At 40.9% G+C, this 18,732-nt stretch overlaps 1 protein-coding gene and 1 long non-coding RNA gene across 12 annotated transcripts in view; one reads left to right on the top strand and one right to left on the bottom strand.

Annotated features, from left to right (window-relative positions):
- The window catches only part of MGMT (O-6-methylguanine-DNA methyltransferase), a 163,583-nt gene extending 147,146 nt beyond the window's left edge, over positions 1 to 16,437 (bottom strand). For 2 of the 11 annotated variants that reach the window (XM_072039926.1, XM_072039925.1), the window contains exons 1-2: positions 6,932 to 7,018; positions 6,218 to 6,261 (exon numbers count right to left, since the gene is read on the bottom strand). In XM_072039926.1, the coding sequence (XP_071896027.1) occupies positions 6,218 to 6,261; positions 6,932 to 6,956 (69 nt within the window). In that variant the 5' untranslated portion in view covers positions 6,957 to 7,018. Of the gene's footprint in view, positions 1 to 6,217; positions 6,262 to 6,931; positions 7,019 to 11,515; positions 11,539 to 16,299 lie in introns of those variants that run through there. The other 9 variants (XM_072039929.1, XM_072039927.1, XR_011810187.1 and 6 more) reach the window with 8 other exon arrangements.
- On the top strand, positions 16,335 to 18,331 carry LOC140002759 (uncharacterized). Its single transcript, XR_011810188.1, has 3 exons — positions 16,335 to 16,442; positions 17,895 to 18,011; positions 18,197 to 18,331. It is a non-coding gene; the product is annotated as an uncharacterized lncRNA (long non-coding RNA).
- Positions 18,332 to 18,732: the final 401 nt, after the last annotated feature.

Genomic DNA, 18,732 nt, shown 5'->3' with positions numbered 1-18,732 from the left:
AGGAACACCTTTAAAGTGAACAGGCTCTACTTAATGCTTATTAAACCATTAAACACTCAGAACAGTTTCCATATCAAAAAAAAAAAAAAAAAACACACAAAAAAAACACTCTGAAACATGGGAAGTTTTCTCTTCACATATTAAAACATTCAGCAGTGATACTCCATATATTCTTGTTTTTAAGATGCAATATAGCAGTTTAAAAAGGTGAGTTACCTTTGATATAAAATGCAAGTCATATTGGATCAGGTTAATGCGAAATACTTTCCATCACCACCCATATGGACACAGACCACTATAAATGTACACACTATTTGCAATTCTTCTTCCTCTAGCATTCAAAGCAAACTTTTGGCTTGCTAGAATAAATATTAGGTCCACATATTTTTGTCCTTGCTGCAACAGTAATAAACACCTCCACAGATGAACAGGACTGCGATCCAGATAAGGCTTTTAAACAAAAGCTGCACTGAAATATACTGCTTTAGATGATGTGCACATTTTCTCGTGCCATGTGAAGCGCTGCCAAATTGGCCATTTTCTGGGGTAAAGCAGATCCCAACCTTCCAGTAGCCTTTTGTTGGAAACCTGTTGTGCGCCTTTCTGGATAGCTGTAGCAGCTAACAGCATTGCTTCTGTCATCTGCAACACCTAAATATTTAAGCAATTCCTCAAAAAGAGGTTTCATCAACCCCATCACATCCCCTACCGACATCCTGCCATCGTGGCCATGCCCGACCAGAGCAGCAGCTCGCCAGGACCAAATTTGCAAGCTCTGCACAAGTGCCATAGCACAGGGCAGCAGCTGGGGGCTTCCCAAGACCCCCGCCGTGCTCTTCGGTGTCAACCACTGATCTCTGCACAATTTTAACCTATTAAAACAGAGTTCAAACATACAGCTCTCATATTATGAAATACGGTAGCCTGGAACTTCTCCAGCACCTTACTAACACATGCAGAGGTTCTCTAAGTAAACCCAACCCTGTTCAGAGGTGTGAAAACCAAACCTGTTCTCATTTCCTGGCTGAGGGACATCTGAAAAGGAAATGCTGGTCAGCCTAATCAAATCCAGGGTTAGTTTAGGGTGATGTAACAAGTTCTTTACCTTCCAGAGAAGCAATCCCATAAAAAAAATTAAGGTACTGAGTTAAACTGCACAGTTTGACCTTATACAAGCCTATATTTAGTAGTGGCACAGTAGCCACTAAAAAATCACCCCTGACGAAGTGAATCACTCTTGACTTATTAGAAAACGTGCTGCACACAAGCCTCTGACAAAACAGAGGGAAACACATTCGTGTGCCCAGACAGCAACGTTTGCTTCCTACAGCATTTAAAAAGTATTCGACAAGAGCAAACACATAATTCTTTATTAAACAATCAAAGGCAACAAGAGCAAATTTCTGTTGTCCCATCGTATTATATTACTAATCCTCTTTGGATGGCAATCAAAAGACCCCGAAATGCCAAGCTATAAAAGTGCATTTCCAAGCAGCAGTAGCCTCTGGCTCTTTGGCTAAGTCTTCAGTCGGCTGTTTTGGCAGAGAGGAGTTACACTGGTTTGTCAAATGGCAAGTTCCCAGTGTACTTACCATGGCTACCTCAGACATCTTTATTTTACTTAAAGGATGATATTTTAATTGCAATAGAATTAATTCCTCTCCTTTAGAAGAGGCAGGTGGGTCATTGCTATCGTGTTCCAGGCAACGTTCAGTTAGCACATTTTTCTACTTCATCTATTGTTCGCATGCCAAGCTGTGAGACATTAGTATCAGGAGATACTTAAACACAAGACCTTAATGGACTGTTTAAACAGGAATTCGGCTGTACTATTTCCTACAAGTATGTACTGAAGCCTTTTCCTGAATCTCTCCCCCCTGAAAGTAAACAAGCACTTTCTGTATCCTCCCCTAGCTCTTACTTACATAAGAAACTTCAATGCTACGAATGTGCAGCAGCCACTGCTGTGATAATGTAGTTTAAAACACATGTACTATAGAATTTTTATGTCATTTTATATTAGTAGCATGAAGCTAAGATGAATATTTTGAAAATAAGTCAGATTTCTACACGCAGAATTCAAATCCGAAAGTATGATGTAAGTAAACTATACACATCAGAAGTTACAGTGGGTTGACATCCAGGTTTCAAGCTTGAGTCATGACAACACCAAGCATCTCTGTACCTAGAAAGAAAATGGAAATAAACAACCTGCCTTAAGTTTGGAGGCTCCCAGCTACTTTAGGATATGTTTTTGAAATGGTGGGTGGTGAGATATTACAATGATGGGTGGTGAGATATTACAATGAACCGGAGTAGAAGTGGACAAGAAATGGAGTGGCAGGAAAATGGGGAAAAAAAAAAAAAAAAAAAAAAAAAGAAAGACAGCTCAGGGCAAGATATTTCTGCAATAAGCAAACTACACCACAAATAGCAAAGACAGAAGCTGTAATTGTATACATTCCTGGCGGTTTGATAGGACCTGTAAATCCCACCAGCAATCCCTTTGTAAGCCACACTACTCGCTGTATCTGCCATGGGATGTGGAAGCATGTTGTTATTCTTACCATACTGATGACCTACAGATGGATTAAGCCCCTCTTATTTTTAGATTGGGAATCACATGCCAGAAGATTCAATTAGAAGTACTGGGCAATGCACTACAAGCAAAGTAATACTTCGTTTAGTTGTTCACTGTTTTAACATGCAATCACATGGCATAAACCACTAAAAATAAAGGAATCTGTTGCCAAACAGGTGAAGAAATAAATATCATAATAAAACATCAAAGATGAAGAATATGGTCTCTAAAATTAGAAGGTCTCCACAACTGATCCCTAGTTGCTACTGGTTTGAGTTTTTAAGAATCACAGAATCACAGAATCACAGAATTTCTAGGTTGGAAGAGACCTCAAGATCATCAAGTCCAACCTTTGACCTAACACTAACAGTCCCCACTAAACCATATCCTAACACACAAAGGAGAACTAGACATCATGCAGTTCTCTGGATTTTGCAGAAGTGTTCATCGATTAAAAAATAAGGAACTCTATATATTAGTCAACATTTTACAATCTATTCTGTAATTACCAAAGTACTGAGGGTACAAGTGTCTCTATGTGCTCTTTCTAATAAGAGGTGGTCATACTTTGAGACATTAAGGAAATACAAAAGTTAGCTAATAAAATTAGCACCCGATCTATATGCATGCATACACACAGAACGACTAAGTGCACTCCTGTTACATGGTTCAGCTGTGTATGTAAATATAAGGCAGCTACGCTAATACAAGGAAAAGAGATGAAAGTTTAATCAAATGAGACCTGTATCAGGTTCATCGGAATTGAAAATGGACTAAAAAATGAAAAAATCTAGCACAAGAATGACTTTAATATAAGGTAACATTTCAAATTTTTATCACCTAAACCCACAAAATTCTTGATCTGCTCCTTCTTGCGTTCTCTGCAGAGCTGAAGTCAGGACCAGCTAAATAAAAGATAATGCAACTAGGCATAACACAATAAAAGATATTACCTTCACAATGCATTATTGCTGCCAATTATAAGAATCACTTCAACTTAATTTCAAAGGCACAATCACCCTCAACTGTAACAGTCTCTTTTTTAAATTTCAAACTGTATTACATTAAGGCAATAACTCACCTTCCAGCTATAATATCAGTCTCCCTTATTGCAAAAATACATTTCATAAATACTTCTCATCGACAAGTCAAGCTAATTCAGGTTAATTTTATTGTATTTTGGTGCTATCTCACATTCGTGTGCAATTACCTTTATCATTTTATTGCCATGCCAGAGAGTAATCAGAACAATTATTTGAAAAAAGGAGGTGTATAAATTCTAAATCACACTTGCTGGCATTTTTGATAAAATAGCAGCTTTATCTCAGAAAGTGGCAGGGACATCGGATAAATCATGCATCAGTCAAGTGTAGCTGACCCCCAAGTGCATTGCACAATATCAGGAGTGCTTCAAAAGAAACTTTCCTACATAATCCATCATTCTTTATAATACCAAAATAGCTATACCTGAAAAGCAGGAGCTAGAGAATAATAACAGAATAAATCCAGGCAATATGAACAAAACCATTAATAGTGTTCCTTTTTAGGCTAAAGGAGAGTCAGGAATCTGAATTGTGTTCAAGAAAAGAATTTCATTGGAATTTTTAAAGTGAGTAGAACAGCTTGAAGCATAAATGAAGCAGTGATCTGTGTATTAAGAATTCACTAAAAATACAAATACATGTACAGAAAAATATATACACACAAAAGACAGGTGTCAAAAAAACTCATACAAAAATACAGCATTATAGTCTTGTCATACAAAGTCTGAATTTTCCTGTCATTACCAATTTCAGTTTGATTCAGGACAAGTGTTTCACTATATTGAGAACAGAGAACAAAGCATTACAGTTAGTAAAAGAATTTGTTTATCAAGTTTAAATGTAATAACTACAAAATATCCAGAGAACTGAACTACATTTAGAATTAAATCTCATGAAATAGAAAAAAAGCCACATTGTCTGTCATAAGAAGACCATAAAACCCCCAAATTCCTAAACATACATTTCTGATGTATGCACATAACTATGGTCACATCTCAGCCTCTTCCTCAAGCCCAACATACATCCTTGGTCACCGCAACACAGCTACAGAATCAGGGATCAAGCGAGAGACAAAACCAGCAGCTGTGGAGAATGTCCACATCTGGCTGCTTCTAGAAACCATTTTTCAGCACCCTGCTTAAAAACTGGTCAGCACATTATGTCAGTGACTATTGATTTCTGCAAAACACACGAGCTGGGTATGTATTGTGTCACACCAACGTGTGGCTGTGCTCACTGTAAAACTGTACACTAATCATACACTATAAATATCACTATTCTAAGGAAACCTGAGCTACATTACATATATTAATATGCATCCAGAATGGGAAGGGGGGAACAGCAGCAGAGAGTCAAGGAGCAGTGGCTATGTGTGCACTCCTCCTGCGGTCCCCATTGTAGATGGGGCTGCGAGAGTTCACATTTTACCTTAAACCTTCTGCCTTTCCACATATCAAAAAGGGAAAGCTCCCCTCACAGCTAACACTGCACCTTTCAACTAGAAGTGAGAGTGGGAGAAATGAAAAGGTTAGATAATAAATTATTAGTTTCATGTCACTTGCCAGCTATATCACACCTAGCTTTGAATGAGAGGGAACTAGCAGCTCTTCCACATGTGCCTGGTTGTTCACAAGATATTCAAGTATTTCTCTGCAATTATCCAAGGTACCTGCTATAAAATGTTTGCAACCAGAAGGTACATAGCACAAATACAAGCACAGAGAAGATTGTTAAAAAGAAAAAGTGAAACAATAATTTATTTCCCCACAATAATTTAATTTCTCCCTCAACCATTCTATTAAAAAAAAAATCCTTTAGGGAAAAGAGAAAGAAAATCTTCTACAAATGAATGAAAAGACAAAATATGCCAAAATACTGCTTTTCTAAGCCACATTATGTTACACGAAGCAGATTAAAAACACAAGAGATACCACTATTAAGACATTTTTAATAGTGATAGAAGTTGCCAGCAGGAATAGTTAGACATGCAAGTTTGATTGTACTAAAAATACTTTCCTAGAAGAGCAGTACTAATGTTACAAAAGTAGCTATTCCACAGGAAAAAAAAAAAAAAGTATTAGTATTTTCAAAGTTCATTTCAATTATTTGAAGACTATGGCTATTGAGTATAAATTTGTTGGTGCCTGTGTTTCAGTAAGGAAAATCATTCTGAATTTCTTGATAAACAGCCATACACTCTTATTTTACTACAAACAGTTATTTCTCTACATGTACCTCACTGAAGCATTAAGCCCCCAAATTAAGCATGCATTTATTTTCCATATTTTTCATAAACGAAATTTCTATTAGGAAATGGAAGCAAACAGCTAACTTAAAACTGAAATTGTAGCATTGTCCTATTAGTTTCCGCTCTGTGGAAGATAGATACATGATGAGGAAAGGTCCACTGATGCCTGTTACCAACCATGACAGAGCTACAGAGATTTACAATGCAGCATCAATCTTGTCAACTGAATCCTTAATACTGACTGCTGGACACTGGGGAAAAAACAAACTATGTTACGTGAACTCTTTTGTAATGCTGGACTCCTAATGTACACCTAAATGCAAGGCTATTTTACCAGAAACTTACTTTTGGAACACGCCTCGATGCCATGCTAGATGAAAGATCTCTATCTGTAAGGAAAAAAAAAAAACAAAACAGTTAGATTGAAATTTAATTTGAATACCAAGGAAGACTAGCATGTCAATTTGATCGTTTTTCTTATAACTAGCTTTGTATCAGTTTTTAACTAGGCTCTATTTTTTCAGTGTAAATAATATCAAAAGGGAGTATGCTTTTTTTTTTTTTTCCCCAAACAACCAGGAATTTTAATGTTCTTTAGGTCAGCTTTGCTTGTTAAGAGTCAAAATCGACAGATGACACACTGAAGACTTCTTTCAATAACAAGCACTACAAAACTTTGATCTTTCAAATAAGAACGCTCTCTAAGACTCACTATTAATTTAAGAAATTCTTGTACTGGCAGTAATGCACTTCTGAGTTATTTAGTGAAATAAACAACCTTTTATATTGTAGGAAATGACACGTTTTAAGAAATGAAAGCAAACAACTTACATACTTATATTCTGGGTTTGAAAGTACAGTTTGCAAAACACTAAGAAGTACATAAGAAATGTTAACTTCAATTATTAGCACTGGAGTATGAAATAGCAAAATCATTTATACACCACAAAAACAACAACAAAGAGCTTTTCTTTGAAATAAAAGAAATTCTTATTTCCTTGGCATTTAGTTTTTCTCCTTTATTTTCCTTTCAGTGCTATTTAGTTAGGATCACTGTACCTCTGCAAAGATTTGCAATAAGCATTCCGTTTTTGAAAAGCAAGGAGACTGCCAAAGCTCAGAGTCCTGACTTACAGACAGAGTTCAAAGGGAACTCCTCCACTTCAGGCAGGGAACTCAATACAGGACCGGGAGATTAACTGTACCTGCCCATGACAAACAAAGACGTGACACTGATGGCTGAGGCTTTCCGAGCACTTTGAAGCATTCCAAGCCTCAGCGTCCACGACAGGAACAAACTTACAGCCCCCTCCAGACTACTTACAAGAAAACTGTAATACCTAATCTTAATGCTACATCTTAATTATTTTAAGAGTTTAAAATTAAGATCCCAGATTATATTTTAAATATACTAAAAATCACAGCCTTGCAAGGTGGGGATTGTAAAGATCACTAATTCCATGTCTAACTGTGAATCAGTCAGGCAGGCAAGCAATCTACTAATATTACTTAAGGCATCTGTGATAGAGCTAACAATAAAATAGCAATTTATTTCTATTGTCAGTCCCAAACTCGAACTTCCAAAGGACAAAGCAACAGTCAGCTTTTTCAGATTTTCCTGAAGGGTGAAGCTAGAAAATTAGCCTCGAAAAGCAGATTTACCCAGAAACTGTTCTCTAATCTGGCTCAAAGTACCAAGAGCAGCAGTGTGTGAATCCAGCAAAGGAAGCCAGCCTCACACAGAGACACCACGACTTTCTGGCCGCCTGTCCTCCTGGCGTTCTCCTGGACACGGGAGTCCTGCAGGCGCTGCAGCACCCTGGGGACAGCACTGCTGCTCTGCGGCATTGAATTGCCAGTCCTCTCCCTGACTAGCTGACCAAGAGCATCAGGCTGAGAGTTTACCAAATCCCTTCTGATTCCTGCTGGTAACAACCCAGGGACTCAATTCAGCTAAAAAAAATACACTGCAATTTGGAGATATTCATCTCGAGATAAATCTCCCAACACCGCATTCTTCCTACAAATTAAGCCAAATGTGATGTTTGGGGTGTATCAACCCAAATGCTGTCATCTGAAGTAAAAAATTGGCAGGGATGGCCAAGCACAGAGACCAGCCTGGGGGCTACGCCATGTTAATCGGAGCACGGTGCATAAAACAGGCCTCAGTTAGAAGCATGCAGCCCCTCCACTGAGCCTCACATTCAGAACAGGTAACCCCCTGGGACCTTCCTGAACCTCACAGGAAGGCCAGGGAGCAGAGGAGCTGCCGAGATGGCCGGGTCTGGCCTAGAAGCACCCTGTGACGCCAGCAGCCTGCCCCTGGGCCCAATACCAAGGCATGGAGGCTGGCCACCTGAGGGAGGCTTCAAGCCGCCTCAGGAGCGGGGAGCCCCATGTCTTCCTCCAAAACACCAGCCTCCACACCTCAGTAAGGTCTGGACATATCTGTACCCTGCACTTTTGCTTCGCTTGCACCAAATGTTAAATAATTACCGTTTAACAGTTACTTAAGCATCACATACACCCTGTGCTAGCCTCCTGTGGAGCTGCACATTTCAGAGCAGCCCAGCAGTCAGAAGGCATGCAGTCATTCATTCATTTATTCCTCCGATACCAGGGAAGGACGGCTGGAGCCCCAGATTACAAATTATCACAAAAAGTAAGAGGGAAAGATAACAAAGGAAAGGGAACAGGCTGCAGAAGTACAGACAGATCCTCTTTGCCTCAACACATTTTGGGGAACCCCACAATTTTTCACTGACTGTATTATTTTTTTTTCTTTTGAAAAATCAAGATGCTTCGATCCATCTGAAAGTAATGTGAGGAACTCCCAAAGATGCGTTTTATCATTTTACATGATGGAAAAGCAGGAAAATTTGGAGCTAACCCCAAACCTAAATACTGCAGCAAGGAAGTGTGGCTGGGAGCATTGCACTGCACTCTGCAAAGCACCTCTTATACCACCTGGTTATGTGCTACATGTAGGAAATTATGCTTGTAAAGCAACTGCAAGGTAAACACTCCAGTGTGAGTCTGAATAAAACCAATGCATCAGGCAGCACCCGAACAAAAATAATCAGTAACTGAGAGGCAATGACATCAAGTGCGAGCTCTCATCTATAAATCACAAAATGCTCGGGTATCAAAATTATCCTTCAGCTCGTTTAACTTCTGAATCATGTTAGGGACATAACAAGCACCAGAACACCCAATTATTTCGCCAGCCTAGTGTGGAATATTTGCACACCAAGACAGGCCTCGTCCTCCACGACTGCTCGGCCGCCAGCCATGCTCCCCCTAAGCCAGAGCGCTGCCCCCTCCCTGGCGGTCCCGCAAATGGTATTTTTGACCTGCTGCATCTGAGAATAAAAAGCTTGAAGGACATGGATCCATCCACCAGGCCTCACCTGAGCACCCTACAAGCACCACAGCCACCCGTGCCCTGCTAAGTTCTGAGAAGCAGGCGAGGCACTGGGGGAAGGCTGGAAAAACCCTGAGCCCCTGGGGAGGTGGGTGGCTGAGAAGGACAAATGAACCAATTAAGCAAGAAGAAGCTGCACGGTGCCTAAGGAGGGCCGGTGATTGATTACTGTTCATGGCCTCTTTCTGCCCCAGGTTGTGCTGTGCAAGTGTCTGCTTGTCCAGGATGGTTCCTTCTGCTGACAGGTGGCTGGGGCAAACACAGCTGTAACGCAAAAGACACGGTGATCACGAAGAAGGCCTGCAGCTACCGAGGGGAAAACCACACAAGACCATTCCTAAACTTCACAAGGCTGGGGAAAGTTCAAAACATCACTCCAAAATGTATCTCACCAACCCTGCAAAGATGCTGTCTTTGGTACAAGAGGCCGAGCAATGCACTAACATCTTTTCAAGTTTAGTTGAAGGCACCCCTGAGGCTGATGCCAAGGCAACGAAGCTGGTACCTCTTCTGAACGGCACAGGAATAACTTTTCAAATTCAACCATGACACCCCATCCTGGATCACGTACCAAAAAATGAGATGCCAGAATCTGCCACTGAGATGCTACTGAACCTGCCTTAAAGACAGGACCCATACTGTCATCCACCACTCCACCAACGTGGTAATCTCCTCCTACATCCACAGATGAACTGAAGGGATCAATTAATAAGCAGAACTGAAGAAAGGCGAAATTTATCCCCATCCTCACTGGCTAGCTCAGAGCTGCCTGACTGGGACCAACGAGCTCCTCCTTCACACCCCCTTGGCCTTTTGGTTGGGAAATGCCCAAATCTTCCAGAACTTCTGTTCCCACAAGGCTGTAGCCACACTGACAAGCAGCAGCAGGATGTTCCTGAGCCACCGGGAAGATGAACAAATGTCTTCAGGTGCTGGTATGAGCTCCTCCATGGGAGGAAGTGACATGGTACAGGGAGTCAATATATTGTAGACCCACAGTGCGAGCATCCCACACCTTGAAATCCATTAACAGAAATGTAAAGAATAATCAGAGCTTATCTCAAAAAACAGATCCTTTAAGGGCCATGAAACATTTCAGCTGTATGGTGTTGATGGGTTAGAATGGAAGTCCTTGGGATTTAAGATGTTTTCTTATTTACTTTCGCAGAATTCCAGCCTGAAAAGTACGTGTGGTGGCAGCATTATGATTCATAAAAAGTATTTTTCTCAGTTCACCAACTTTTAAATATTAAAGGAAGATCCTCCTTGAAAGAGAAGTCTTCAGGATCTGCAAAACTTAATACTCTCTGGTTTTAGCACTAAAATTTAAAAACAGCTAATATATCAAGTCAGTATATGAATAAAATTCCATATGAAAACATTTAAAGTACATTAGATTTTTGGTCAAGATGAAAGACTGAAAAAAACTCAAGCAATCTATTCTAATTGGGTTCCCATGGTAACTGTACAATTGGGTTTTTCAGTATAACATCCCAAAGGCCCAATGCACACTTGTAAAATATACTTCAAACAGCCTGAATTGTTTTTACATTACAGCACTCCCAGGAAGATCAATTACTATACATCCCCACCCTAACTATTAGTGGCAGGAGATGTTAACACTATTGGCCATATTAACATAAGTCATGTAAAAACACCACATATCACCATCATTATATAAAACTAATTACACACTTCAGATTCATCAAACATGTTCTGTGTAATAAACGTATACCAGTCTTGTCACAAGATCATGTTTACTGAACGTTCGAAATCAACCCCAAATATATGCCAAACCATTTTGCTTCTTATATTGATTTCAAGGATAAACAGAATCAATCATTAATAATTACATTATAAGATGACCCACAGGGTTAATCATATTCTTAGAAACTCTGACTATGGAATCAAATATAGATGCACAAAAAGACAACCGAAAAGCATTCAAAACCAGGCTGTATGTATTACCAGTGATATAAAATTAAGTTGGTGAAGACAAAATAGCACTATTATTCTACTTTCTGAAACAGCACAAGCATCTACTAAGAAAAGTTACTCTTAGATTGACCACCTGGCCTTGTTTGTCCTGAAATTCAATTTCTGGAAATGCAACGCTGGGTGCAGGCACAGCTTGTTCTTCCAGACATGAACTGCCTAAAGCCTCAAAGCTGAAAGGAGATGATGACCCATGCCCAATGCAAGCGGGATTCAAAACCTACCAATTCAGTTATAATTCCAGGAAAAAAAAAATAAAAATAAAATAAAACCAGTTTGAATAAAGCCAATCTCATTTCTCAGTCGACCAACCAGAACTCTTCCTCTTTCATGGACTGAAGTAACATCAGCAAATAACCAGAGGTATTTTTGATGTCAATAGGAGATTGTGCAAGGGATTTCCCTTTTCTCCCCGCCCTTCCCACTACATTATATTTGACCACACTGAACTTCAATGGAGCAAGATGAAGGGGAAAAAAGTTGTTTGTGAATTGTTTCTCCAGGACACCGCTCACAGTCTAAAAATGTACCATCAACAAAGCCAGCCCACTGCTCTCAAAGCAAGTTTGTGTATTTCATGTGTATTTTTAGATGTGGTATATCCTATCTTGTGATTTTATAAAGTTAAACCAAAAAGTTAATCATTTAACAAGGCCTTAAGTTTGCTTTAAGTGTTATTAAAAGTTTAACTAATTAACAGTCCTGTATATTTGAATATACAAACAATCACAAATCATTTTGTTGTTTGCATTTCACTGACTCATCTAAAGCAGTTAGATAATTAAAATATTACTGGAATGCTAATTATGCAGCAGCAACATCCACAAGACAACATTAACACTTGCTGTCTACTAATCCACAGACCAAAAGCCCATCTCTTCAGTGGCCCACCTTCAACCCCACCAGCAGCATAGCAAGCACTTGGCCTTTTTTTTTTTAATCTATCCACTGTCATGTCCCCCCAAAAGTGGGTTTCAATCATCCCAAGTCAGAAATGTGAAAGAAAACAGGCAAAGGGCTCAATGTTTGCCCAGTTCCCTTCTGAACCCAAGCCCAGCACCCCCAGCTGCCTGTTCCGAGATCCATCACTCAGCTACACGCTGAGTAGAGGACAGGTGTGATCTGAACTGACGCCTGCTGCTTCTTTGGATGCCATTAATTCCTGCTTTTAAAGAGGCAGAATTACTCTGTTCCCCTTTGCCATGATAGTCAAGACCATAGGCCCTCTACCTATAGCAGCAAAATATGCAATTTTGCTTGGAAAGCAGAGGGAAAACAAGAATCTTCATACCAATGAAATCCCTTCTTCCTCCTGGAGATTAACCTTAACGGGGATTTACCCTGATGAAAATATTTGTATGTGTTGGGTAGAATTTCAGCTGTGGGTCCAATTTTTACAAGTGACTTGAAAATATACTTGAAATGATTTGTATTATTTAATATGACACAATATAAAACAGTACAAAGTCCTGACAAATCAGGATTGAATGCTTTTTTACTGCAAAATAGTAAATGAGGAAACAACTTGAAAAAGGTTTAGCAAAAAGCATCAAAATAGTGACATATTTCCATAAAAATAATTTCACAATAACTCAATATCCATAAAACTGCAAAGCCACACAAACTTTATTGGCATTCAAATACATTTGACTTTTCTTAAACAGTAGTCTGGACCACACAAGTAGATCATAATATCAGCAGCTTTAAAATTACATTTAGCATTTCTGGAAAATATTTCAATAGAGGTTTGATTTGTTTTTATCGTTCAGTTGTTCCTCTACCTCTGTGTTTAAATTAATGCTGGCCCACACGCACCACCGCTGGGCGATAATGTTATTCGTATGGGAGAAAAAAACTTAACATGGGATTTTTTCTTGCATCAGGAAGGTTTCCTCATTATACCTTCATATAAATTAGCAGAGCTGAAGTCCTTGCTAGGACACCTTTGCTTTTTTAATTATGTCATTAATGAAAAAGTTAACAGCCAAGACACATGCTGAAACCTGTCACTGCCTACAACATTTCAGACCTCCTAAAATTAAAACTTCATCCTACGTTTTCCCATTAGTTACATTCTCTTCACCAGTCCAGATATCTTATGAACACTCAGTAAACTAGAGAATTGCACAATCCGTCAATAAAGTAAGCGTATTTTGAACTACTGTCCATATGACTCAATTTGTCAGTAAAAACTGCCACCAGCGCTGCGCTTGCAGAAAAATGTCCATAAATGCATTATTGCGACTGGCAGATCGATGTCCATAATAAAAACAAATAGATTTAACAAGTGCTTGCTTTTACGAGTTATGCTATTGGTGGAATGTGCATTCAGCTTCACCCGTCAACTTCTGGGAATGGGCAATACAGACCAGGTTAGGTACTTGCTGACTTCACTAGTGTTACAAACAGGAAATTATTCTAACACAGGAAATCTTTAAAAGTGTTAGACTGAATACTAATGCCTTCAGGATGTATTCAGAAGTTTCACACATCCAGAATTTAACATTGTTCTGTGAAAAATAAAATGAGAAATGTTAACAGGTATTACCAAAAAGTTGTTTTGTTTTTTTTAACCCTGCCCTCTTTGTGGAAAAGCAATTTAAGTTCGGTCAGCTGCATCCCAGGCAGAATGGTTCACTGTGTCCCAAGGGTGATGTTAAACACCCCGAGAAGCCCCAACATCCCAGGGCCTACAATTTGTCCCCATGAAGCCAGTGGCTCAGCTCTTACAACACCAGCACCAGAATGACCATCACAGCAGAAACCAAGTGTCAGTGGCCCCAAGAGAGGATTTCATCCCTTGCATCAGAGATGAAGGACAGGGCTTACAGAGAAATTACGCCACATTAGTCAGAACATCAGCAGGTAGAGCAGCTGGCATACCAAGGTTTAATTCATGAACATCAGTTCTCGTTCCTCTAGATTCCTAACTGCATGCTGCTGCAGGAAAGGATACTACAAAAACAGCCATCCATGTCTTTGACACATTCTGCCTTGGATTTTTTACACTGCTGTTCCTTCTAATAGTTTCCCCTGTCACCAAAGTCAGTTTAAACAGAATTTCTTCGGCGCAGCCTTTCCATCTTATCCACGCTTCCCATAACAAACTTAATACTTTTTCTTCACAAGTCCTTAAATTAGCCATTCAAGGAAACCCCGATAACCTTCCCAAAGGGCATGAGCTTCTCCTTCAGGCTACCATCCTTTTAGTGATGCCATTAACTGATTCTCTACATACGTTAAGCATTAAACAGTGGTGACAAGTTAATTACAGAGTTATCAAGAGATAAAGTAGTCACGGTAACACAAGTTGCAATATAACTACAACAGTTTCCTATAGAGCTTCTGTTCAGTTGCTGGTGTAATTGGTGTAATTAACTTGTCATGGATCAGAATGCAGATAGGAATTGCTAAAGCCACCTTGCAAGCTCACAGGGCTACATCTTTTTTTTCCTCTGAAGCTTGAGGCTTTTGGTAGAATTGTCCAGATGTGGTACACTTCTGTTTAAAAACAAAGCAAACACAACTTTTTACTGGGATAAACTCTGCCACACAGACTCACAGACCATTCCCAAGGAAACAAACAAACTTCGCAAATTTCAGAGAACTGTACCTGGTTAGATAGAAGTATCCTGCATTATGAGGGGCACTTAAAGGCTTTTGCCCAAGAGGAAATAAGCTTTAAAAAGCATCATAGCAGCCAAATGTGCATAAAGAAACCTAAGTTTATGCAAACTGGAGAGGGGCCTGTTTAAATCCCAACCCAAAATTAATATATGAAGTAATAATCTGGGTTTAGAACAAAATACTGTGTTATCTATGATTCTGCTCCAAGGCTACATACACTAGCCTTAACCCAGAGCCAGGTGGGCCCATTTTTGCTAACCCTTCAGGTCTGGATCAAGACGCAGGCACAAAGGCACATCACCTCTGCTCACTGCTACCCAGGGAGCAACCTTCCCAATGGGTATGTACCCATACAGGAGGGTGGGGAGAGCTGCTGGAAGAGACCTCCAGCCTGCCTGACCTCCTCAGCGCTCCCACATCCCAGCTACTTGAGCTGGAAGAAAGCCCAGGGAGGAACTGTAATGCAGCAAGGCTCCCACAGAAGATCCCCTCTCATGGCTCCGCTTAGGCTGTGTTTCCACGCAAGTGAGGGAGGACCAAAGGCCACAGCGGCAGTTCAGGGAGGGAGAGCTCCTACACCGCCACTCCTGGTCCCGCGTGCGCTGGGGGGACAGGCAGGGCTGTGAGGGCAAAGCCTCCATCAGGCTCACCGGGGAACCCTGTCAGGAGCACAGGGCTCGCTGTGGGAGTCACAGTCACGCCGTGACAGCCATCCCTACGCTCAATGCCACGTCTCTGCTCCTAACGTGGGAGGCTTCAGCACCCAGAGGCCACACCCCACTGTTTAATAGGAGCTCTGTTTCACAAAAATAAGATGCAATTCGGTAACAGGTTTTATTTGGGAGTCATAGCAGGAAAAAAGAGAGCACTATCTTTACACTTATTTTGGTTTTAAAACTGCATGCAGGTACATCGTACCTGTTTCACAAGCAGCTGTAGAGCTTGGCTTTTATACCAGCAGCAAGAAGACGCTTTTATGTTAATACCAATGCGACCTGCATTACTTTTTTGCGTTACTTTCGTTCTTTTCATCATTGCCTGCTCCAGCTACGGGCTGCTGGCAGGGCGCTGCCATCCCTGCTGCCCTCTCACTGCTCCATGCGGCACCTGAGGGAAACCCAAAGCAGCCCCTCGGCTGTGCCCAAGCCCCAGAGCCCCCACAGCGCTCTGCAGGAGGCATTTCTGCCCCGCAGCTTTACAGCAGCGATCCCTGCACCACACCGGCTCGGCCGAGCCCTGTGCGGCCGCCTCAGGGCGCGCAGCCCCCGGGGAGGGGGGACCGGGACCGGGACCCGGCCCCGCAGCCCCGTGCCTGTGCCCGGCCCCGTCCCGCTGCCATCACCCCGCGGCTGCTTCCTCGGCCCCGAGCCGCCCCGCGCACCTGCCGCAGGGAGAAGGAGGAGGAGGAGGAGGAAGAAGAGGAAGAGGAGGAGGAGGAGGAGGGAGGACGGCTCTTCCCGTCAGGCCGCGGCCGGGCAGGCGCCGTGAAACCGGGGCGGAGCTGCCCGGGCTGGAGGCATGGGGGTGAGGCAGGACGGGGGCAGGCAGCTCCCAAAAAAAAAGGGCAGGAGGCAGGCAACGAGCCCTGGCTGAGGTGATAGTGCTGGTGTCTGGCACAGAACCACGGGCTGCAGGCAGGCAGAGAGCTGCTGGTGCACCTCAGCGAGTCCGGAAGCAACAAGGCAGGCCTCGGCGCTGCCCTGTCATGAGTGCACAGCGCCAAAGAATCACAAAATCACACAATTTCCTAAGCTGGAAGAGGTTGGGAGTTGTCTAGGGTGGAATCAGCCGGGTCTGTGCTTTGCTGCTGCTCAGGGTCACAGGCAACGGCCACAGCATCCACGTTTTCAACTCATTTGCAAAGTTTCAAGTCATTTGCAAGGCAGGGACAATGAACCGAAAGCAAGTTCGCCGATTTATTGTGTTTGTCTTGCATCAGCATATTCAATCCTTAAAAGAGGAGACATGGAGGAGGAATGTAGGCTGTAGGGTGAGGTTTATATGAGGTTGCACACACACAAATACAGGAGGAAAGGTGCTGGCTGTGTTTGCAACGAGAAGCCCTTAATTTTCAAGCCAGAGAATCTTCCACTGTCTGAATCTGTATCTGAGTTATATCAGCAAAACATTTTACGGTGGTATTGTAGGACTCGGAAGTTATCACAAAATGGAGGGATCCAATTGGGAAATATCAGGAGAAATTTAAAAACTCATCACAGAATCCTGGAAATCTGTTTTTCATAGGAAATGAACGCTACGAATAAAAATGACCTACAGTGAGCACATATGTGTTAAATCTGATTCTAACAAATTACAAAATTTTGTCAAAAATGCAGAAGTTTCCACAAAGCAATTGAAAATACCTTTGGAATAGTTGCACTTGGTGCAGACTTAAAAAAGGGCAGCTGATGACACCGGTGTGCCATGGTGCAAAGATGCTCCTTTTTTTTAGGAGTACTATTTTTAATGTGGCACCTATTTTTCCATTTTGTTTTCTGTTCTAACCTCAGTCTCTCAAGGAAATGTAAGCAAGGAATGTTTGACGCCCTGTTTTACGTTCTTTTCTGTCTACATAATCAAGGCATTGTCCAATAATCAGTGCAGAAATTGATCTCAGTAAAAATGTACGGTGCTTCCACACCATCCTGCTAATTGTAACCTACAGACATATCAATTTAGAACAAGATAGAAGTGATTTGTGAATCTGTGTGATCTATAAATTACACTTAATATAAAGAAAAATAAATTCAAATCTTTTTATATGAGCAGTCTATCAACGCATTGTCCTTTAAGTGACAAAGAAACAATATTATAAGAAAGGAGAAATATAGGAAAAGCTATTCCATGTTTGTAATAAGTTACAAGCAATTAGAGACTTCTGGTGCATATTTTCTGTTTTGTTTTGTTTTTTTTTTTTTGTTTTGTTTTGTTTTGTTTTTTTAATGCATTCATAATTAATTTCTGTTACCTTTACAGTGGCAGTTAGTGAACAGATTATTCAGAGTTATGATGTAACTGATGCTGTATGCTGACAAGAGAAAATAAAGCTTTCCTGTAGCTTTAATGACACCCGGATTAACAGTGAATTGAAAGGTACTGGCACTGTGTGCCCCATACAAGTGCAATGGCTTAGGTGAAGATGATCTCATCTCCAGATGAAAGATCTCTTCACATCAGTAAGCTGTGGACTGGATGGGATGCCCTAGAGATAGTTATTATTTTAGAATGTAAATATCAAATTTCTTAAACCCTGATCCTTTATTTTTTTTTTTCCCCAGACATTTTGAAATCCAGTATCATGATGTGATTAAAAAGGAATATGGAGATTTCTGCAATAAGAAGTAGATCGGCTACATGGCAAAAAGTAAAATAAAATAAAATAAAATTAAAATAAAAAATTGTTTATAAACCAACTACTCTGCAAGCCAGTTTCAGCAATCCTCCTTTCCATAGTGATCATCAGTTCTTTGCCTGTTTTTTCTTCCTTCAAGATACCAATACAAAGATATGTTTTTTAGGTCAGTCTGGACTGTTCCAGTTGAGAAGGAGAAACCTACTGACCAGCCTGGCCATGGCAGGTGTTAGTGCTGACAACAGGGCTTCTTAAAAAGAAACCTTAATTAGCACTGAATTCCCCGAAGGACTGCTTTCCCAGTAGACTATGAATAAATTATTTCATTATATAATTAAATACTTACAGATTTATGCAATCTTAAAACATGTAGGAGATTCTCAGGCACATCCACATAGGAGGTACAAGGAGCCCTAAACTCCTTTTTGCCTCTGCTCAGAGCTGTGTGAATCTGAGCCATAA

This window comes from Anas platyrhynchos, chromosome 6, assembly GCF_047663525.1.
Source record: "Anas platyrhynchos isolate ZD024472 breed Pekin duck chromosome 6, IASCAAS_PekinDuck_T2T, whole genome shotgun sequence".
NCBI lineage: Eukaryota > Metazoa > Chordata > Aves > Anseriformes > Anatidae > Anas > Anas platyrhynchos.
The sequence above is the reverse complement of the archived record's forward strand: the minus strand, read 5'-3'. Positions and strand labels throughout refer to the sequence as shown.